The following is a 23,939-nucleotide window of genomic DNA, read 5'->3' as shown; positions in this document are numbered from 1 at the left end:
AATTTATTTCTAACCAAAAAAAATCTTTTTAGCAACATTAGGATAATGGAAAACTCAGAAAAAAACATAACTTTCTAACCTATATCATGTAGTTTGCATGCAGCTCTTAAACGATACATCATAGCTCACTGTGTTAGAGTATGCTTGTAAATTATGAACTGCACAGTAAAAAAAGGGTCTCTGTGGCAAAAGCTGTAACCAGCTAAGCTATGCACATAAAATAAAGTTCTGTGATTTGGATGGCACTTGTCCTTTGCAGCAGGCATATTAACCCGCTGCACGACCTTAGATGAGTCAAAACTGGTCAAAAACAAAACTCCATCTCTCTCTAGCAGGTACATTAATCACCAGAGTTATTGTTTCCTGAAAACTACTGGATATATAAGGAACTCTGCAAGGGGTACTATAAAAACTGGTGCACTAATACAAAAATGCCACCCTGTAACAAAACCAACCCCCCCACCCTTCCAGCCTCCTGGGCAAAAGCCCTATGCCCAGTACGGTCAGTCCGGCCTTGGTAACCTTACCATCCTCTTGCACTCATTCTCTGGTGAGGCCCCACCAATAAAGCCCTACGTGAAGTCCTGTCACTGGCACCTAAATGTGGGATCCTGCATGCATACAGCAGTAGCAACTTGCATGTGCCCAAAGAACTCCGCAACAACCGCTGATCTGTGTAGCATCCACAACGCTCATTACTGCCTATCAACATCGAACCTCCAACTTCCATCAAACCACACAGCTTTTTCACAATAGCACCCTTTATTCAAACTCCACCCACTCACCACTGCTCCAAAACTAACCTCATCTCTCTTTTTTTTTTTTAAATGTTTTTATTGAGTTCTTGACAATCCATTCATAACATACATTACAGAAAATCCATAAAACAGAATGATAAGCTGAAGAACAAATAATCTATTATTACATCATCTCGAAAAAGAATTAAGCCTGAAGGGGGAAATTTCACATTGAAAACATACATAGGAATTTAATCAAAATACGCCCCCCATATTTTTTCGAATTTGCGCAGTCCCCCAATCCTTTGTGCATATATAAATTCACTTTTCCTTACTCTCTTCATTTTCTCATACCATTCATCTATAGATGGAATTACATCTGACTTCCAATACTTAAGAATCAGAGATCTAGCCACCGCAACTATAATATACACCAGTTTTGCCAGTGACTCCGCCAGATTAAGCTCTGGATCAACACCAATTATAATTAGTCTTTTAAAGTTAATAATCGTACAGTGCAGATGAAGTGAAAGCAAAGAAAAAATGCCCTTCCAAAAGGCCACAATTCGGGGGCAAAAAGCTACTATGTGGGACCAATTAGCCTGATCTGGTCGAGAGCATCTAAAACAGATGGACGGCGTGTTGCTGAACATTCTAGAAATGACTGCAGGTGTATAATATAGCAGCCATTTACTAAAAAACAGCATTCGCCTCCAGTTAGCGCCTCTCAATACCGAAAAATTAAACTTATTTAAGGTTTTCCACGAATTGACTGTAAGGTTAAGATTTTCATGTTTCTGCCATTTTTTAGTTGCTTTGATACTCAAGTCCTCCTCTCTACGCTGCGCTAGACTTCTTCTCCATTTGCCTGGTTTCATAGATAGTGAAGACCAAAAGAGATCATTGGATAGATCTGAGGCATGACTAATCTGTGCTATGTCAGTTTGAGCAAAAACTTTATATAGTAAATTATATGAGCCCATTAGAAGAAAATGTCCCCCAGTTAGAGAAAGCATCTCGTTAGGAGTTAACCAGGCTTCATTTTCTACAAAATTCACTAGTGATGAAAACCCTGATCTGACCCAATTTTGTATAATTTCTGGCCCCATTTTTATACCAAAGCCTAAAATAGCATCAATAAATGGAGTTTTTAAACTAATGAGAGAAAGAGAGTACCTCTTCAGCATGGCGTCACTTTTTAAAAAAAAACAATTCAAAAACTCCTTCCACTGAGTAACTGGTGCTATGTAAAGCGCTCTGATAACTGATTCGGTTCTAGTTCGCGCTATATAAAACTCCGAAAAAAAAAAAACCTTATATCTGGCTAGTTTAGGAGATTTTGGTATGGACAATGGAGAAGAGATTTTGGCTTCTTTACATATTATTTCAAAGAAAAAATTTAAAAATAGTATCTTACTCGACATTAAATGTTTAAATCTCGAGAGGTACTCTGCAAAATAAGCAAAATAGTAATCTCTAAGGTTTGGGAGACCGAGACCACCTTGTTCTCTTTCTTCGTATAGAGTATTAATGGCGATTCGAGGTGTCTTTTTGGCCCAGACAAAGGCTGAGAACATAGATTCAATTTTTGGAAAAAAAGAGGCCGGTAATAAAAAGAAAATTGAATAAGGGAAGTATCGACATTTTAATTAATGCCACCTGACCAAGAATGGACAAGGGTAAGGTATTCCATCGTGAAAACATATCACAAACTTTTTTTATTAAGGGTTCAAAATTCAAAAAATACAGTTCGCTTACAAACGGCGTAAAATAAACGGCCAGATATCTTTTGGGTCTATTATTAATACAGTTTTGAAAATCCGGGTGTAGTTCGGGAGTTATACTGCCACAGATTAAAATCTCAGTTTTCCTCTTATTAATTCTATACCCTCCAAGTGCTTCAAACTCTGCAAAAACATAAAGAGCCCGTTCTTGCGAATGCATCTCAGGTTTAAGAAGAAGCATTATATCATCTGCATATAATTTAATTTTATCCATAGAGGCCATAGGTGGTAGAATATCTATGGAATTCCTGATTGCCGCCGCCAGAGGCTCTATAAAAAAGGCAAAAAGAACAGGGGACAATGGACATCCCTGCCTTGTCCCTCTTTGGACTGAAATTGAGCCCACCATAGATTTGTTAATAAGCACATGGGCTTTTGCTCCTTGATACAGATTTTTAACCAAAGTTATAATTTTTAAGGGGATTCCAAAATATTGTAAAATAAAGAAAAGTGTATACCAGACCACCAAATCAAAAGCCTCATCTCTCAAACCATCCCAATCATTCCATTCCCTTTAACATGGAACAGGACTGCTGACTTTGAAAAACTGTTCACTGTGTGCAAGGAGGCAGGTCACCAAAATGCTGAAAACTGGCATGAAATGTTGATTAGGGATTTACTTTCTGGAAGGTAGCCCTAGAGTAACGTAAGGTAGCACTTTGTGCTACTTTGGTTACTTTGCATGAAGGATGCGTCCCATAAGTGTTGCATGAGCGCTCCCATGCGACTACCCATGGTTTTTGATGCAAAGTTCTATCTACTAACATTTGAAAAAAGGCCTTTGCACAAAATGTTTACGTCTCCTTCAAGCAGGCTTAAAATTGTTGAAAATATTTATTTTCTTCAAACTTTACCAACTTTGCAAGTGTTCTGTACAGCAGAAATACAAAATGGGAAAAATCTTAAAGTATGTCTTAGCGTAGTATTTTGTACTGGAACTGTATCCTTCCAATACAGAACCTATGCTAGCTATCATGCACATCTTTGCTCTATGGTGTAGATGTGTGTGTGTGTTGGTGGGACGACTCCTGGTGGCCGACTGCACTGGGAACAGCCCCAACACCCACCGACCATTCACGCAACCTACGGGTCATTCTCGACTCCACCCTCTCCATGACTTAGCAGGTCAACGCCGTCTCCTCCTGTTTCAACACCCTCCGCATGCTCTGGAGCCCTACTGAAACAAGAAGAACAGTCACCCAGGCCATCGTCAGCAGCAGATTGGACTATAGAAGCGCCCTCTACGCAGGTGCCTCGGCCAAACTCCTGAAACGGCTGCAACGCATCCAGAACGCCTTTGCACGCCTGATCCTCGACATCCCCCACTGCAGCCACATCACACCCCACCTGAGAGACCTGCACTGGCTCCCTGTCAACAAGATGATAACCTTCCAACTCCTCACCCATGCACACAAAGCACTCCACAACATTGGGCCAGTGTACCTCAACAGACGACTCAGCTTCCACACCCCCACCCACCAGCTCCGCCAACCTCGCAACAGTCCCCCGCATCCGAAGAGCGACCTGTGGCGGCTCATCGTTCTCCCACCTCGCCGCCAAGACCTGGAACACCCTCCCCACCCACCTAAGGCAGACCCAAGACCTGCTGACCTTCAGAAGACTCCTTAAGACCCGGCTTTTCGAGCAGTAGCAGCATTCCCCACCCCAGCACCTTGAAACCCTTTCTGGTAAGTAGTGCGCTTTACAAATGGACTGATTGATTGATTGCTTTAGGCAGCAAGAAAGTGCCCTAGCACAGTGGCTGACAGTAAGAGCACCTTATTCGAGTAGCTATGGCAATGTTGTGCTCTACCCTTTTCTAACAATGTTGCATGAAAAAATATAAAATGTGCCCTCCGCAATCCAATTTTTGACAACTTCTCTGCCCCTTTCCTGTGCTATTCTGCTGCAGAGGAGGGTGAAAGAGAAGGTTGGAGAAGCATCCACGCTCTGATGGAGCTGATGGTTTGCCAGGCACCTCTCCTCAAGATTGTTAAAGAAATTCTGCTCACACACCAATCAGATGCTGGATGGGTTTATTAAAAAAACACAGATTCAGTCATCCAGAATGTCCCCTGGCAAACTGTGTTGGAGAATGCTTGACAAGCAAAGGCAAAGCGCGAATTTACAGAAATGGACACAAGTGATTGCAGTGGGGAACATGTGAAAGATTCAAACAAAGGGAGCATACAGGTGTCTGAAGGCTGACATCATGAGAAACCAAAAGGACACCCTTAAGGCTACAACAAGTATGCAACCCTTTCGGCTGAGCAAGCTCATCGACACTTTCTCATCTCAGAAGCCAAGTCACAGAAAGGCCTCAAATGTCAGAGACAGGAACTTCCTTCAGGCATCACTTTCATGAGCAGAAGAACCGTGGTTAAAGCAAGTTACAGTTATGGAAGTGGAAAGATATGAGTCCACATAATAAACCCTGGTGAAAACCCATCCAAGCAGAGGCTCGTGCTGTCAGTGAAACCCAGGACAAACTAGAAATGTCTAGACAATAAAGGGCTTTATCAGTACCCTGCATAAACCAGCTTCACACCACTTATCCCTCAACACAACCTGATCCCCCTCACTCAAGGACTGGTATTGGGGCTTCACAGAATCTGGTGTCCACCACCAATGGAAATGATGGCCAAGCACACAGCATAATGGTATGGGTGGACTTGCTGCATGTATGGCTTCTACACTATGGCTGAAAACAAATGACCACAGACCCACACTTCTATATGCATTGTGTCCCCCTATGTCTCCTCTGATCCTAAAGCACAGTCTGCGATTATCAATTGATGCTAGCTTTATTGCACAGTTGAAGGCTAAATTTGGCCAGGGCCTTCAACCTACATAGAACAAACGAGGATGTTGACCTTGCAGCAAGCTATTAACGGCCTGGTGCAGTCCATTAGTCAATTCCAGCAAATCGGTATTTTTATAGTTCTCAACACAGATGTAGCGGTAGCTGCAGCATTCAATCAAGGGCTCTGAAAAGAACTTAGATACCTTACTTTTAGGGTCCACTTCCATGGTTCTGATGCAGAAATACGAACCAATCCCTTGATGCAGCGAGGGATCCCAAGGCCGGTGTCCCTGGTTCCCACTGAAGCCTGTGCTGCTGCCCTGGAATGGAACAAACCATTGCAGATTGGAAATATCTGAAAAACTTTGAGTGGAGAAGCGGAAGAGAGGTGCCACCAAACAACCTATGTCTTTTTTTTGGGCATATTTAGGGCATCTTTTAACAAACTGTCCACACCTAATATAGATGGGTGATGAGGGACAGCCTTGGGTCCACCTCCGCCATCTGTGGATTGTCTGTCACAGAGAAAGCTCTCCTCCTATAGGTGGCTTGATGCAACCCAAAGCATCCTCTGATTTTGCTTTAGTGATTTCAGTGGCATTCCGGAGTTTCATGGATGCGACCGAGCGCATCACCATGAAAACGATACTGTCAGAGCCCCTTAAAAGCCTCATTGGCGCCTCTCTCACGTCAGGGGGTGTTTGTTGGGACACAGAACATTAACACTTCGGCCACATGTGGTTTCCTGATTGATACTCTGGCTTTTCCCATGATGTTGGGATTAAAGTGGCTACAAACCCAAAGTAAATGGATCGAAAAACAGATAAAGTTCTTATCTCCAATTGGGCAAGATCACTGCATTAAACTTTGCAAGACTGAAATTTTAACTTGCTTTACCTTCAGCACTGAAGTTAAGACCAGTCTTGATGAAAAGCTGAAATATGCCTAAAGCCTATAGCGATTATAAGATGTCTTTAATGGGAAGAAAGCTTAAACTCTGTCATGATTGGCCTTGGGGCTGCCCTGACGGTGGCTCTTCCTAACTCAGCATGAAGATAAGTGCAACCTTCTCTGGATGCCATATTGTCACAGCTCTAGTGGCCAGAGCGTAATGGGGTAATCGAGAATTAGGTGCCAAAAAATAATAATAGGTCGATTATCTAGATGGGAAAAAGGAAGGAAGAATGGCACTTAAAGGACAGGAGAAACACAAGTCAGAAAAAACTCTATAAAAAATATAAAACAATTTAAACAGTGCAGGCAAAATAAGACATAAATAGCAACACCTTGAGATATGGAAATACCAAGAACTACAAATGAATAAATAGAAGGCAGAAGGGACGGGGGCTTTGGACATGAAGGTGCAGATTCCCTAATATGTGACGCAAAGCAACGGACAAGGTTACTACACTGAATAAGAGGGAGAGAACAGGACAGCAACATATCTACTAAGGCATGGAGCTGCTGCTCACTTGTGAAGTGTTAAAACACTATTTGGCTGTCTTGTGCAACAAATACACCTTTGCACCTTAGTGCAAAGGTGTGTGAGAGATGCCTACCAAAGATTTTCTACTAGAAGGGTATCCTTCCAATACAAAATACTATTGCAACCTTTAAAACTTTTTCCACTTTGTATGTATGCTCTACAGCGTAGCACAGATGCAGAGTTTGCACCTGCCTCAAGTACATGTATTGTTTTGGCTCAAAGCCCTGTCTAAGGCTCTCCAACAAAATCCAGGGGAAGCTGTATGGGAACACTCATGAACCCTTCATGGGCTACCCCCAGATGCAAAGAAGTGCATAGTAGCACCTAAGGTTAATTTGCCATACTTTTAGGCACCTTCCCAGGGTGTATTAAGTTTTGTGTTGGAAGTAAATAGAAAATAAACACAACACACCAGTTTGAATTACTTTTGGGGACTTTGACCGTTGCAAGATTTTGATAAATTTGGAATGAAGACTCCAGAAGTCAATACCATGCAGAGTCCAAATCTGGAAAGATGACATTTTAGAACATGCAACCATCCTGACAAGATGGGCTTGTTATGAGCCTCAATGTAACCCAATAAAGGCCTAAGTAGTTGCACGACCTTTTACCTACATTTATCCTATCTTGCTCTATATAACGGTTCTGGCGCTGACCTTTTACCTAGTTAGGTGCAGAATAAATGTTGTGTGGTTTTCTTCGAAAGCTTGCCTTAGTTAATATGCATGAGGATTCTTAGTATCACAGCAGGAATACCATCTTCTGCATAATAAAGCTGTACAAAAGTCACCGCTATCGTCATCCTTGGCTGACATGCCCACAGTACCTTGACACCTCTAGGTAGAACCCCTGAGGATACCTTTCGGGTATATAAGTACCACATATTCGCTGAACAAACCAGAGGAGAAACTTCCATGCTGACACGAGACGCTGAAGTCCCTGCACGCAGACACTCTAGTCTAGTCTAGTCTGGACATTTGTATTGCGCACATATCACATCCAAGGGTCTGCATGGCGCATGCAGACAGTCCTGAAAAATGAGGTGAGCCGTAGATAGGTTTGGCAGAAAAGCCAGGTTTTCAATTTTTTTCGGAAATTCATATGTTCAACAATAGTACGGAGACTCAGAGGTAGTTTGTTCCAGAGGGATGGTGCCATAGAAGAAAAGGCACGACCACCATTCCTGGCAGTTTGAGCTCTAAAAGGCGTGAGCAATAACTTAGTGCTCGATCTCAACTGCCTGACAGGTATGTACCATGTGAGTTTTTGGGTCCAATATTGTGGACCCCGTCCATACAAGTATTTATGAACCAGACATAAGGTCTTAAAAGTAATCTTTTTAGGTCTCGGCTAGCCGCGCGAAGCGCGTCTCCGCCGAGCCCCTTTTGTCGGCGTGTGTGCTTCCCAGGAGACAGTCCTGGCCACGCGCATCGCCTTGGAGGCGATTTGAAAGTGACACGCGCACGCGAACGAGCGCTGTGGCCAGGCGCTGTCTCCTGTGAAGCACACACGCATGCGCATACACACATCAAGTGCTTCGTGAAATTACAGATGAAAGTAAGTGTATGTCCTCTTTTCCCGCCTCCACCCCATGGGCAATCCCTCGTCTATCCTTGCTCCCCGAACACCAGCCCAGCTCCCTCCCAAGCTCCGGCTGCGGCTTTACCTTTGCAGCGGCGCCGAGCCGGATGCGCGCTCAGATCCACGGAAATGTAACCGGGAGAGCTCCGCCGGGAGGCTGACATCGAGAGGCGCGGGGAGTGGGGCAGCTGCAGTGCGCTTCCACCGACTGCAGGGGGGCGTCACCGAGCGGCTTGCCGAGGAAAGCGGTGGGAGGCAGGGGCCGAGCTTGCGGGAGGAGGTAAGGAGAGGAGGGAGGAGAAACGAGAGCGCGCTCGAGACAGAAGCACGAGGAGGCAGGACTTCTCACGAAAAACCGAATTGAGCTCTAGTTGACACCCCCGGGGTACCAAAGAGTTGTCGGCGTGAAGGAGTAGAAACGTCTCGCCCTGGGGGTATTTACATTTTAAAGCTTGGTGACGCTCCTCTCGTAAGTTAATAAAACGTTGCCCATCGCAAATCGTACCCAAGCCACCACGCGTAACCCCAAGAAAACAGACCCCTCAGCTTGTGATATACCACACCCGACCCTTTAGTGAAGATATGTTAGGAGCTCAGGCTCTTAAAGTTTTAAGGCTAGCCTGACTCAAAGAATGAAGGCGGTGTTCTTACCCTTGTGCAGAGTAGTGAGTGTAGAGTGAGTGTGCAGAGTAGTGAGTGCAGAGTGAGTGTGCAGAGTAGTGAGTGCAGAGTGAGTGTGCAGAGTAGTGAGTAGTGAGTGCAGAGTGAGTGTGCAGAGTAGTGAGTGCAGAGTGAGTGTGCAGAGTAGTGAGTAGTGAGTGCAGAGTGAGTGTGCAGAGTGGTGAGTGCAGAGTGAGTGTGCAGAGTAGTGAGTGCAGAGTGAGTGTGCAGAGTAGTGAGTGCCGAGTGAGTAGTGAGTGCAGAGTAGTGAGTGCAGAGTAGTGAGTGCAGAGTAGTGAGTGCAGAGTAGTGAGTGCAGAGTAGTGAGTGCAGAGTGAGTGTGCAGAGTAGTGAGTGCAGAGTGAGTGTGCAGAGTAGTGAGTAGTGAGTGCAGAGTAGTGAGTGCAGAGTGAGTGTGCAGAGTAGTGAGTGCAGAGTGAGTGTGCAGAGTAGTGAGTGCAGAGTGAGTGTGCAGAGTAGTGAGTAGTGAGTGCAGAGTGAGTGTGCAGAGTAGTGAGTGCAGAGTGAGTGTGCAGAGTAGTGAGTGCAGAGTAGTGAGTGCAGAGTAGTGAGTGCAGAGTGAGTGTGCAGAGTAGTGAGTGCAGAGTGAGTGTGCAGAGTAGTGAGTGCAGAGTAGTGAGTGCAGAGTGAGTGTGCAGAGTAGTGAGTGCCGAGTGAGTAGTGAGTGCAGAGTAGTGAGTGCAGAGTGAGTGTGCAGAGTAGTGAGTGCAGAGTGAGTGTGCAGAGTAGTGAGTGCAGAGTAGTGAGTGCAGAGTGAGTGTGCAGAGTAGTGAGTGCAGAGTGAGTGTGCAGAGTAGTGAGTGCAGAGTGAGTGTGCAGAGTAGTGAGTGCCGAGTGAGTAGTGAGTGCAGAGTAGTGAGTGCAGAGTAGTGAGTGCAGAGTAGTGAGTGCAGAGTAGTGAGTGCAGAGTAGTGAGTGCAGAGTAGTGAGTGTGCAGAGTAGTGAGTGCAGAGTGAGTGTGCAGAGTAGTGAGTGCAGAGTGAGTGTGCAGAGTGAGTGTGCAGAGTAGTGAGTGCAGAGTGAGTGTGCAGAGTAGTGAGTGCAGAGTGAGTGTGCAGAGTAGTGAGTGCCAAGTGAGCAGTGAGTGCAGAGTAGTGAGTGCAGAGTGAGTGTGCAGAGTAGTGAGTGCAGAGTAGTGAGTGCAGAGTAGTGAGTGCAGAGTAGTGAGTAGTGAGTGCAGAGTAGTGAGTGCAGAGTGAGTGTGCAGAGTAGTGAGTGCAGAGTGAGTGTGCAGAGTGAGTGTGCAGAGTAGTGAGTGCAGAGTGAGTGTGCAGAGTAGTGAGTACAGAGTGAGTGTGCAGAGTAGTGCGTGCCGAGTGAGTAGTGAGTGCAGAGTAGTGAGTGCAGAGTAGTGAGTGCAGAGTGAGTGTGCAGAGTAGTGAGTGCAGAGTAGTGAGTGCAGAGTAGTGAGTGCAGAGTAGTGAGTGCAGAGTGAGTGTGCAGAGTAGTGAGTGCAGAGTGAGTGTGCAGAGTAGTGAGTGCAGAGTGAGTGTGCAGAGTAGTGAGTGCAGAGTAGTGAGTGCAGAGTGAGTGTGCAGAGTAGTGAGGGCAGAGTGAGTGTGCAGAGTAGTGAGTGCAGAGTGAGTGTGCAGAGTAGTGAGTGCAGAGTAGTGAGTGCAGAGTAGTGAGTGCAGAGTGAGTGTGCAGAGTAGTGAGTAGTGAGTGCAGAGTGAGTGTGCAGAGTAGTGAGTGCAGAGTGAGTGTGCAGAGTAGTGAGTAGTGAGTGCAGAGTAGTGAGTGCAGAGTAGTGAGTGCAGAGTGAGTGTGCAGAGTAGTGAGTGCAGAGTGAGTGTGCAGAGTAGTGAGTGCAGAGTAGTGAGTGCAGAGTGAGTGTGCAGAGTAGTGAGTGCCGAGTGAGTAGTGAGTGCAGAGTAGTGAGTGCAGAGTAGTGAGTGCAGAGTAGTGAGTGCAGAGTAGTGAGTGTGCAGAGTAGTGAGTGCAGAGTGAGTGTGCAGAGTAGTGAGTAGTGAGTGCAGAGTAGTGAGTGCAGAGTGAGTGTGCAGAGTAGTGAGTGCAGAGTGAGTGTGCAGAGTAGTGAGTGCAGAGTGAGTGTGCAGAGTAGTGAGTGCCGAGTGAGTAGTGAGTGCAGAGTAGTGAGTGCAGAGTAGTGAGTGCAGAGTGAGTGTGCAGAGTAGTGAGTGCAGAGTAGTGAGTGCAGAGTAGTGAGTGCAGAGTGAGTGTGCAGAGTAGTGAGTGCAGAGTGAGTGTGCAGAGTAGTGAGTGCAGAGTGAGTGTGCAGAGTGAGTGCAGAGTAGTGAGTGCAGAGTGAGTGTGCAGAGTAGTGAGTGCAGAGTGAGTGTGCAGAGTAGTGAGTGCAGAGTGAGTGTGCAGAGTGAGTGTGCAGAGTAGTGAGTGCAGAGTGAGTGTGCAGAGTAGTGAGTGCAGAGTGAGTGTGCAGAGTAGTGAGTGCCGAGTAGTGAGTGCAGAGTAGTGAGTGCAGAGTGAGTGTGCAGAGTAGTGAGTGCAGAGTAGTGAGTGCAGAGTAGTGAGTGCAGAGTAGTGAGTAGTGAGTGCAGAGTAGTGAGTGCAGAGTGAGTGTGCAGAGTAGTGAGTGCAGAGTGAGTGTGCAGAGTGAGTGTGCAGAGTAGTGAGTGCAGAGTGAGTGTGCAGAGTAGTGAGTGCAGAGTGAGTGTGCAGAGTAGTGCGTGCCGAGTGAGTAGTGAGTGCAGAGTAGTGAGTGCAGAGTAGTGAGTGCAGAGTAGTGAGTGCAGAGTGAGTGTGCAGAGTAGTGAGTGCAGAGTAGTGAGTGCAGAGTAGTGAGTGCAGAGTGAGTGTGCAGAGTAGTGAGTGCAGAGTGGGTGTGCAGAGTAGTGAGTGCAGAGTGAGTGTGCAGAGTAGTGAGTGCAGAGTAGTGAGTGCAGAGTGAGTGTGCAGAGTAGTGAGTGCAGAGTGAGTGTGCAGAGTGAGTGTGCAGAGTAGTGAGTGCAGAGTAGTGAGTGCAGAGTAGTGAGTGCAGAGTGAGTGTGCAGAGTAGTGAGTAGTGAGTGCAGAGTGAGTGTGCAGAGTAGTGAGTGCAGAGTGAGTGTGCAGAGTAGTGAGTAGTGAGTGCAGAGTAGTGAGTGCAGAGTGAGTGTGCAGAGTAGTGAGTGCAGAGTGAGTGTGCAGAGTAGTGAGTGCAGAGTAGTGAGTGCAGAGTGAGTGTGCAGAGTAGTGAGTGCCGAGTGAGTAGTGAGTGCAGAGTAGTGAGTGCAGAGTAGTGAGTGCAGAGTAGTGAGTGCAGAGTAGTGAGTGTGCAGAGTAGTGAGTGCAGAGTGAGTGTGCAGAGTAGTGAGTAGTGAGTGCAGAGTAGTGAGTGCAGAGTGAGTGTGCAGAGTAGTGAGTGCAGAGTGAGTGTGCAGAGTAGTGAGTGCAGAGTGAGTGTGCAGAGTAGTGAGTGCCGAGTGAGTAGTGAGTGCAGAGTAGTGAGTGCAGAGTAGTGAGTGCAGAGTGAGTGTGCAGAGTAGTGAGTGCAGAGTAGTGAGTGCAGAGTAGTGAGTGCAGAGTGAGTGTGCAGAGTAGTGAGTGCAGAGTGAGTGTGCAGAGTAGTGAGTGCAGAGTGAGTGTGCAGAGTGAGTGTGCAGAGTAGTGAGTGCAGAGTGAGTGTGCAGAGTAGTGAGTGCAGAGTGAGTGTGCAGAGTAGTGAGTGCCGAGTGAGCAGTGAGTGCAGAGTAGTGAGTGCAGAGTAGTGAGTGCAGAGTAGTGAGTGCAGAGTAGTGAGTGCAGAGTAGTGAGTGCAGAGTAGTGAGTGCAGAGTAGTGAGTAGTGAGTGCAGAGTAGTGAGTGCAGAGTAGTGAGTGCAGAGTGAGTGTGCAGAGTAGTGAGTGCAGAGTGAGTGTGCAGAGTGAGTGTGCAGAGTAGTGAGTGCAGAGTGAGTGTGCAGAGTAGTGAGTGCAGAGTGAGTGTGCAGAGTAGTGAGTGCCGAGTGAGTAGTGAGTGCAGAGTAGTGAGTGCAGAGTAGTGAGTGCAGAGTGAGTGTGCAGAGTAGTGAGTGCAGAGTAGTGAGTAGTGAGTGCAGAGTAGTGAGTGCAGAGTAGTGAGTGCAGAGTGAGTGTGCAGAGTAGTGAGTGCAGAGTGAGTGTGCAGAGTAGTGAGTAGTGAGTGCAGAGTAGTGAGTGCAGAGTAGTGAGTGCAGAGTGAGTGTGCAGAGTAGTGAGTGCAGAGTGAGTGTGCAGGGTAGTGAGTGCAGAGTAGTGAGTGCAGAGTAGTGAGTGGAGAGTAGTGAGTGCAGAGTAGTGAGTGCAGAGTGAGTGTGCAGAGTAGTGAGTGCAGAGTAGTGAGTAGAGAGTGCAGAGTAGTGAGCAGAGTAGTGAGTAGTGAGTGCAGAGTAGTGAGTAGTGAGTAATGAGTGCAGAGTAGTGAGTAGAGTAGTGAGTAGTGAGTGCAGAGTAGTGAGTAGTGAGTAATGAGTGCAGAGTAGTGAGTAGTGAGTAGAGTAGTGAGTAGTGAGTAAAGTAGTGAGTAGAGTAGTGAGTAATGAGTGCAGAGTAGTGAGTACAGAGTAGTGAGTAGAGTAGTGAGTAAAGTAGTGAGTAGAGTAGTGAGTAGTGAGTGCAGAGTAGTGAGTAGTGAGTGCAGAGTAGTGAGTAGTGAGTGCAGAGTAGTGAGTAATCAGTGCAGAGTAGTGAGTGCAGAGTAGTGAGTGCAGAGTAGTGAGTGCAGAGTAGTGAGTGCAGAGTAGTGAGTAGTGAGTAGTGAGTAGTGAGTGGTGAGTAGTGAGTGGTGAGTAGTGAGTAGTGAGTAGAGTAGTGAGTAGTGAGTGCAGAGTAGTGAGTAGTGAGTGGTGAGTAGTGAGTGCAGAGTAGTGAGTGGCTGGCCCTGTTTCTAGCTCAAGCGGCACCGGCACCTGTAGTCTAAAGATAATACCTTTGCCTCAAGTGAAGTACTCTGGTACCCAAGGATGACTAGCAAACAATATTATTCACAACGTTGCTTACTATTCAGCAACATTTGACAGTTTGCAATCAATCTTTATAAAACAATTCAGAGTTTGATAACAAATTAATGCAACACATTGTAATATACAATGCCAATAGCTCAAACTTTAATGCTGCGAGACCTATTGCATTGTAAATGCTTGTTTTTTACAGGGAGCCAGTGTAAGGTTTTCAAACACGGCAATGAAGAAGATCTTCGGGGAAGGCCTAAGACCAGACGAGCAGCCGTATTCTGCAAGACCTGCAGTTTCCTAATATGGCAGGGAGTAGTGAATTGCCATAATCTAGTCTATTTACAATCAGGCCCTGAACCAGAGTTTTACGTGCTTCAGCTGGTATCCATTTAAAGACCCTGCGTAAACTACGCATAATTCCGAAACAGGTACCCACAGTATGGTTAACTTGGTCCTTCATGGATAACTTGTTATCCATGCGGAAACCTAAATTGCGGACAGATTCCTTAGGGGCGGGACACTCCCCCAGTTCTGATGGCCACCAGTCCTGGGTTCAGTGGTCACTCGCTTTACCAAACAGCATAACCTCGGACTTACTGCCGTTTAGCTGAAGGTGGTTTTGGCCCATCCATTTTTTTACCTCTACCATACAGTTTCTAAAACGCCCTTTTGTCTCACTTACATCGGGGCCAAGTGTGACCAGTATTTACGTGTCATCGGCGTACGATAACACGTCAAAACCAAATGCTCTGATCACTTTGGCCAGGGGGGGCCATGTAAACATTAAAAAGCGAGGGGCTGAGGATAGAGCCCTGAGGTACACCCCTAATGACAGGCCGAGTACTGGCCAAGGTTTTATCTACTTGAATTGTACGCAGTGGGCTGACATCCCTTGCGGGGTGTCTAACTCCAGACCAAGACGGGTTCCTTCGTTCTCTCCCATCAGGTAATGGGGTTGGATCCTAAGAGGATTCTTGGCTTTCCACCTCCATACATGCTAGGTTCACTTAGGTACACTTAGCTGGAGTTTGCATCTTAGAAGTATACATGATTACTGTCATGTATCTATATGCCTGCATATATTTACTGTTTTAGCACCGTGGTAGAATTCTACCTTTTCTTTACTCTATTGGTGCTTGTAATCGTATAACATTGTTAACTGAAGCCACTGCATGTGCTTGTGACACATCTGAAGTCTAGCCTTCATAGGTGAACTACCAGCCTTCCCCTCCCTGGGATCACAGGGTGCCCAACCACTTCCCCTGTCCACTTCAGCCATGTGTGCTCTTGTGCAAGTCAGACGTTTATCCAAGCAGGTGCTGACTGACACTCTATGCACGGGTCACACAGTAAAGATGTTCACTCACCACTGCTGCCTTGTTGGCTTTCAGGCTTTGAGCCTCCCATTCTGCCAAAGGTCACACGTGGTGTCAGTCTTTCAGATATGTGCAAAAAAGGATAATAGAGAAACTTGGTGAGTCCTACATTCTACACTCAGAGAATGAGATAGAGCCCTGTTCATCAGAAGGGAGTTTACTGCTGTGCAGTCCTTGACTAGCAGCATTACTGCGGGTCCCAGTTTATGAGATGGTTTGGCAGAGCGCTATGTTGTCACAGAGCTGGAGCTACAGAGGGATGAAGTGCAGTGACATAGCTGTGCCTGACATGACACCCCAGCTCTTCAAACAGCAGGGGACAGCGGGTTAGCATTGAGTTACATTGACAGACATGCCAGTGGCATCTCTATTAACACAGCAGAAGGTGCAGAGGGTAAGGGGGTGTGGGGCTGCCATAGCTGTGGGTGACATCCTAGCACTGAAATATCAGGAGCCTGGGCTAGGCCAGGAGTGAGGTACAACCTGGAGGTGGCGCCAGTGCTTAGTTTGAAAAAAAAAAAAATAAGTGCTAGGGCCCTCGTCAGGAGGCCATTGCAACTTGCACCACACATTACCCCTGCCAGTGCTGCCAATGATAGTAACAACACAACTACTAACGAACACACTCATACAAGTGTGACAATTCGGATTATTTCAGGCCTCCAAAGCTATAAGAATTGTTGGGACTGCAGGTAATAGTAATTTTAATATATATTGAATCAATAATGACCTGTTGTTGGGCTCTACTTTAAATTAGCTAGACATTGCCACCTTGTGGCAGACTGTCCCAAGCACCGGTATTGACAATTAAGTGCCGGTGCCGAGCACGGCAAACCACCGGCTCAAATGAAGCACTGCCTTTGTTAAAGCAGGAGTAGGCGCAGCAGGTTGGTGGTGCTTCACATTGGGATAGTGTTAAGTCTTACATAGAAACTATGGGGCAGATTTATGAAGGCCTTGCGCCACGGATGCGTCACTTTTTCCCATGTTAAAAGTGACGCACCGGCGGCGCAAGGCCTTCATAAATCTGCCCCTATGTGCCTGGTGATGTGTTCAAACATAGCATAGGAGGGTTGTGCAGGTTCTAATCTCGTCAGTTACTGCCGTAAGGAGCTGCGAGGTGGCTGGTGGTTCCTGTTAAGCTATATCATCATTAAAGTATCTTTAACTGAAGTCTGTGGAGTCTATACATTGAAGAGGACTTAACATATAGCTCACTGAGGCCCCTCCATTGGAGGAGCAGGTGGTGTGGCCGGTGAAAGCTCCTTTACATTGGGATAGCTCACTGAGGCCCCTCTATTAGAGAAGGTGGTGCAGCAGGTGAGAGGGGATTGACATTAACGACCGGTGAGGGCACCTCTATTAAAGCACGGGGAAGGGCAGCAGTTGAGGGTGTGCATCATTAGGGCACCTTTTAGGGTACCACTGATATAGCGGTGTCACGCTGGAAGACCTGCGAGGCGCCTCTGTTAACGCATCAGTGGCTGCAGCAGGTACAGGATGTTTTACACCTGGGTACCATCTGTGAGATGTATATTCTAGTAGCAGTTGTGCGGCAGGAAGAGGATGTTTTAGACTGGGGCACAATGATGTGAAGTACATTATAGCAGCTTTTGCGCAGCTGGGAAAGAATGTTTTACACTGGGGTGCCATTAAGGGGCACAATTATGTGGCATGTACATAGCAGCAGCGGTTGTGCAGCAGGAAGGAAATGTAGTGAGTGAAGGGTCGTCATCAGGACAAGAACATGTACTTACAAGAAAGACCAGTCAGTCTTCATGTAGGAAAAGAGAAAACATCAACAGAATAAATCAATAAAGATATAATTCCTTCCGAATAAATTGTATGGGCCATAATAGTTATGCTGGTGTTACTCGTGGTGAAAATTTGGTGAGATGACCATTCTGAAAAAATCAAAAAGCAAAATTATGTTTTTTACCAGAAACCGAGGTAACCACAGCCGAGTGTAGAAATATAGATGTGAACCTCCATAGGAATTGTCAATCTGAGGAGGGACTTACTGGAAAATGATAAGATAAGTGAAGTAAAAATCGGGCCGAGATAGACAAGAAATCATCTCATCTAGAGAGGTTGCCTGGTTATAAATGACAGGATCACCTAAGCAAAACATTGCAAGAACTGTAAATCCATAAAAACTCTGTGCTGGGTTCCAATGCAGCAAGTGTTCGCTTCTGTGTTTGCGTCCACGGCTGCTGGAGGGTCAGATTCAAGTGGGAACAAGGGTGCTAGTTGGTGTCCCTATGCAACTGCAGGAGATAGGTTGCACGCATGTGTAGAAGCATCGTTAGTATGCAAAATGGTCACCTGCATGGCATCAGGCATAAACAGAGAAAAAATACTCACAGAGAGGGGGGGATGAGGGGTTAGTAGACAACAGATCAGTGTGAAAAATAGAAGAAAACCTGCCTTTAAAAATGGAGACAGAAAAATAAGCTCCTCAGTGATTATTTAAAAAAACAACAACAAAAAATATATATATATTTGTCTCATTATATATATCTTATCCACAGGGGCTGATTTGTGGAAAGTTGTTCTGATAGGCAATCGATTGTTGACAGGGTTGGATTGGTAACGCGGGCACTCGGGGAATGGCCGAGGGGCCGGTTTCCAGTTCCAGCTGTGGGCTGTTTTTTTGAGCAGTCAGGGGGGGGCAATTACAGTGGTTTCTGCATTATTCAGATGGCGCCAGTGGCCCAATGGGTGTCTGAGTGGCGTTTCTGGAGGTAGAAGGACATCCATTACCTCCCTTTTATCAACGGGCAGAGGTGCCGCTCCCTGCTCTCGCTGGCTGGCCCATTAATGTATGCATGGTGAGCGGGGGCAGGGGGTCTGAGCAGAAGTGGCCTCATCTGTTTACAGGTGTGTTTTAAAAGTGTGAACTAATCGATGCATTGTTTGTTAAGCCCCCCCCCCCCCCCCCGTTTTTTAAATAACATTTTGCCGGAGCAATTTTTTGCGGAAAGGCAATATGCAAATGTGGGCCACTTTTTTTTTGCGTACCCGGGCCTCTTTTTCTAATCCCAATCCAACCCTGGTTGTTGAGATAACACATGAACTAGATATGATTTGTATGAAAGGCATAACTGTAATAGAAAGGGACATCCAGATACCACTTAGGTCATAATTTTTATTTTTTTATTTTACAGAGTTTTATATAGCTCAAACTTGACTCAGGTATTGGATCGCTTTACATAGCACTTGAGGACACATTCATTTCATGTAAGGCACTGGGAGATTAAGTGATTTGCCCAGAATCACAGGATGTTCAGCGTCATTGCCAAGACTCGAACACAGTTCCCCTGATTCGAGGTCGACCGCCGTAGCCGTAAGGCCAACTCCATAATGTGAGATAATAATGGAGATGCATTAATTGGTGAAGCCATGCAGCTCTGTATCACCTCAAAAGGATATAGTACACATCAAAAATATAATGGTATACATAAAATGTGGCACAGTTGTCCATGGGAAGTGAAATAGTGGGTGGATTCGCACACCAATGTTTAACAGTTGTCCATGGGAGCACAAATTGTGATACAATAACTGGGGGAATCATAGCACAAATAAAGTGGTTTAAACAACAGTATGCAAAACATATCAACCCTTGACGGAACAAAATGTCGCTTACTCAATGAGTCAATGTGATAACGATGACAAATCCAGAACATAACAATAAAGATCAGTATTAGGAGATGTTAAGTATATATCACTGATTTACACTCCTCCATTGATTTCAGTCCATTCAGAATGCTGTCGCTGTTGAGGATCCACTCGCTCCACTCAGCTTTGTTTAAAAGAAGTTGAAAGTCCCATCCTCACAGCAGTCTCTTGACAACCGCAATCACCTGCCAGCGTATATCATTGTCCGTGTGATTCATTTCCCTACAGTGTGGTCCCAAGAGGGCCGTCATGACATTGCGTCTTATGACAAAGTTGGATCTTTACTTTTTGGGTGATTTGTCCAATGTAAATCTAGTCACAGGGACACGAAATTGCTTATATTGCATTATTTGGATTGCAATTGGAATAATGTCTCAGTTTGTGTATCACATCACCATGTTGGAAAATGTTTCTGTTCTGTGGCGGTGAGGAAACTCCTAATATGCTTGTCGGTGCCTTAGTGGCTCCGCCAACATATTAGGGGTCTCAGACGAGCAAGGCTGCCAGGGATCGCAGATCCCTAGCGGCAGCAGCGGCCCCATGGCAGTCCAACCGCCCAACTTGTGATAGGGCAGTTGGACCACCACTGCAGCAGTAGCCGCACCGCCACAGTGGGTTTGGCGGTCCATCGGCCTGTTTGGACTACTGTAGTTCCTACAGTAGTCCAAAACAAATCAGTTCTTATTGTTGTAGTCGTTGACAGCGTTTCGACCCGTAGCGAATGAAGGGTCATCATCAGGACAAGAACAACGACTTAGAAGTAGGAGCAGTCAGTCTAAATGTGGGAAAAGAAAAACAACAGAATAAATAATATTTATGGATTGATATTAATATTTATAACGGGAACTGATTTGTTTGAACTGTTGTGGTACCTGTAATGCTGGGGCACAAAAAATACAAAAAGCATCATTGTTCTATTGTTTTCTTGTATTATACACACTGTTGTTCACTCACTGCGTGACCACTGGAGCACAGAACACCTTTTATTACGTTGTAGAATATATTTATTGATATTTTGGAATCTTGACATTTCTTGTGGATTGAATAATTACATATTTATTAACTTTCATATTTTAATTGAGCACACCACATGGATCCTTCTGTTATTCTTGAGATTATATGCCGTTGGTTCCAGGTGCCTAAGTCAAAGCAGCAGGACCTTTCGAGGCGCATTGTTCCTTCTCAGCATCATTAAATGTAAACATTATGAATGTTTTACAAGGGGCACCTTGACTTGGTCAATCGAGTCAAACAAGTCTACTCCTGGTCCTTAGAATACAATAGTGGGAGGATTGTCACAGACCAAGGACATGGTGCATTGACTGACTTTTGAGTGTTCACAGTGCAGGACTATCATGGAACGTCCAAGAATTTCTCTTTTAAGGTTTTCTTCTCTTTCCCACAGGGCCAAGTACTTCCGGACAAAGAAGGTGAACCAGGACTATGAGATCCGAGTGGAGCAGGTGAGTGTACAAGCACCATGGACTCCTAACTCAAGAAGTTTGGCTAGCATGTGTGATGGTTAACATCCAAGGTGTAGATAATACACTTGTGATACATTTTACTTTATTCCGGTCCTAGTTTGAGAAAAGGCTGGTTTCTGACTTTTTGGACTTGCGGCACATGTACTGAAAAGTATCTGTAAAGATAATGTGTTGTCTTATGTTTTAGGGCTTTATTTTGAGTTTGCGGGCCGATGGATCGCCATACCCACTGTGGCGGTGCGGCTACTGCTGCAGTGGTGGTCCAACTGCCCTATCACAAGTTGGGCGGTTGGACTGCCATTGGGCCGCTGCTGCCGCTAGGGATCTGCGATCCCTGGCAGCCTTGCTCGTCTGAGACCCCTAATATGTTGGCGGAGCCACTAAGGCACCACCAAGCATATTAGGAGTTTCCTCACGCCACAGTTTTCATGGCTGTGAGCCCACTATCAAAAGTGTGGTGGTGAGGAAACAAAGGGGGCTCTACCGGCCCCCTGTTGCCTCTGTGGCTGGGGATGCATGCAGGGGGGCACCTAGTGTTCCCCTCTGTATGCATGCGCCCCAGTTCCTACAGGGCATGGACTTTACAGTCCATGCCCTGCAGGAACATGCAATGGGGTTCCCATTGCAGTGCCTTGCTAAGGCTCACATATGAACTTTTAGCACTGCACCGCCGTGAGCCAGCCACCCTAGGATCGCTTGACCTGGGTTTCAGTTGGAGTCCGGCGGGCGGTCTCATTATGGCTTGGTGGTGTGGGAGCAGAGCACTGGCGTAGCGGCCTGCTGCCACACCACCAAAGTCATAATAAGGCCCTTAGAATCTGTCCTATGTATGATGTGAGGCCTATTTGGCAGCTATTCACAGATGTACATACATTAGGAAAGCATTAGCATGGAAGGAGATATATAAGTTCACTGACCCTATTAGACTTCTCTGCCACCTTTGACACCACTGACTACCAGGTGGTAAGCAAAAGATTGTCTACATTGCCAGAATTAGCCAAAGAACGCTATTCTTTGCTTTTTTCCTGCAGATCTGCACCCATCAAGTCAAATTAGGTACAATCCTCCCCAAAGCAGCCACAATGCCTTTCAGAGTATCACAGGGCTCTGATCTGTCTTGCAACACCCAGATGGCCTTCCTGGTGGCATTTTAACTCCTTTGAGATTCGTTATGACATGTAGGCAGGTGGCACACAGTTCCACCACATGATTGATGATGAGTTTGGCAACTTACTAAACTTGTCTCATAGCCTTTCACAGGCTCATTGGGAGATGCAAATCAAAAATCTGTTCCTAAATGTCATAAAATGTAATCCTACTCTGGTCCCTTGGTCCAGCGACCCTACCTCAACCCTGGCCAGGGGAACTCCTTGGCTGCTCTCAGAAATTCACCCTGATGCACCCTGTGGTCATGTCACATTTGTATCAACACAACAAAGTATATACTGTCCACCCCAGCATTTCGCCTCATAATCCCAAAGATTTCAAAGAGATGCGGGTCATCTGTTGTTTACTTTGAAAGAATGTGACCTCATCAGCCAACCAAACAGCCCCTACATGGATACCAATAGAAGAAAGAGCTGCTTTGAAAACACTTTTCCTCGCCCACTGGATGCTCCGTGGCTACTCTCCCAAGCACCATTGAGCACCTTTTGTACCCAGTAGCGGCGGGTGGTGGTAGTGCTGCGGGCGGCCGTATGCCATAGTTTACTATCCCCCACCCTACTCCAACCACCGCCCCAACCCCTCGCAGCACTCCCACCACCGGTCGCTACTGTTTTCCCCTGAACAACTACATTTCCAGGGCTCCTCCTTGTAGAAATCCCTCTCTCTTCAATTGAGAAATCAAAAATATCAATTTCACAGATCCTGAAAGACTCACCTCTTCTCCCTGGCAAATGCAAAATGATGTTATCTCAGGTCAGCCCCCTCCAGTTGGACTGTGTGTCCTGTCGAGTCAAACACCTAAGACTATCTTCTACCAGGCTCTATGAACTTTTTCTTTCTCAAGTCTTTGCCATCATTTTGATGGCATTAATTGACTGATATATGGGACTGCCAATCTTTGCCAAATGATCAACTGTTTTCTGCACCACCGGGTTTTTGCAAGTGGACTATATTGCATATCGCTAGTCCCTCATTTTATCCAAGGCACTCTGCAGCTATGAAAAGATGGTTAGTAGCACTTTCAAAAAGCTCACGTAAAACTAAAATAAATTAATGATTGTTAATCAGAAAGAAGCACAACATTGTATTGCTTATTTTGCCGGTCAATACCTACCAGGGGAAATACTAGCCGAAGATGACGCAATTAACATATACTCCCTTTCTGCGAAGGCTGGCGACTGATGAGTAGTCTGCCAATCTAGAAAGACAAACGGCAGCGGTCCAATAAAATACAATGTATAACATGTAACATATCTGTATCCTTCCACGCAAAATACTACTATAAAACTCATATTGGTTATTTATTTGTTGGAGCATTACACAGTACTGTGTGTCGCCTTTAGTTACTTAACACTAGTATACATGTTACGGTGGAGAGGATTGACAAGGGATTGGTGGTCAATAGTTGCCAAAACAAATGCTATACATCGCCCCTCGCCGGTATCTCAATCATAAAGACTTGACCTTGGTCAAACGTCAGTCTGAATAACTCGATTGGCAGAGTTTTATAAAGCCAATTTGGTAGGGTCCTCTTCTACAGGTCAGTTTCATGGAATTTCAGAGCTTTGGGCACTACATTCCTAGGAATCTGTCTGCCTGGTTTATTCCATTCAGAGTATATTGAGTAATATAGAGCTATCTTACCGACAGGCGATCCCGGATTAAAATATCGTAGAAAAGCAGAGTATTCTATACACTCCAGCATTAATTTCCAGTATGCTTTATGGGTGCAACAGAGAATGTTAAACATATTCCAGACCTTTTACAGCCAATATAGTATATTCAGTGTTGCGTTAGATGGTCATGCTAGTGGAGATTCAAGGACAGTTTGGCTGATACTGGTGTCTTCTTTTAAGTTTTAATTTCTTTGGGAAGCCCGATGTAAGTCACACTATAGTAGTCAAGACGTGCCACCACCAGAGATCTTATGTAACAAATCCCCCATCTTACACCGTCCCTGCCTCTTTATGTGCCCTCTCTTTTGAGTTGTCAGGACTCAGGGAATCAGTCGCACCATTTTCTTCTAGTATTGTGGCCAAGCAATCTTTTTCAGATATGCAAATTCTTTAAGGTTCTGCACATCCCAAGTGGATGATGATAGTAAAATCTCACTCTGGCAATAGGATTTCTTTAAACTTTTCATTTTTGTATCCGTATATCCTCGGAGGAGCCACCAGTCCAGATATATCTAGAAGTTTAACTCCTTCATGCCAATCTACGAGCACCTTTTTAAATGCAAATTTCTCTAAAACTATGCCAAACGAAACCAAGCAAAGACACTTCTTTGAGTAAAGT

At 45.7% G+C, this 23,939-nt stretch overlaps 1 protein-coding gene across 1 annotated transcript in view; it reads left to right on the top strand.

Moving 5' to 3' along the window:
* SYN3 (synapsin III) overlaps window positions 1-23,939 on the top strand; it is a 1,149,796-nt gene that overhangs the window by 224,636 nt on the left and 901,221 nt on the right. The window contains exon 3 of the mRNA XM_078653521.1: window positions 20,399-20,456. Coding sequence (XP_078509647.1) covers window positions 20,399-20,456 — 58 coding nt within the window. The remainder of the gene's footprint in view (window positions 1-20,398; window positions 20,457-23,939) is intronic.

This window comes from Lissotriton helveticus, chromosome 1_1, assembly GCF_964261635.1.
Source record: "Lissotriton helveticus chromosome 1_1, aLisHel1.1, whole genome shotgun sequence".
NCBI classification, from domain to species: Eukaryota; Metazoa; Chordata; class Amphibia; order Caudata; family Salamandridae; genus Lissotriton; species Lissotriton helveticus.
Note: the sequence above shows the minus strand (reverse complement) of the source record. Positions and strands in the feature narration are given on the sequence as shown.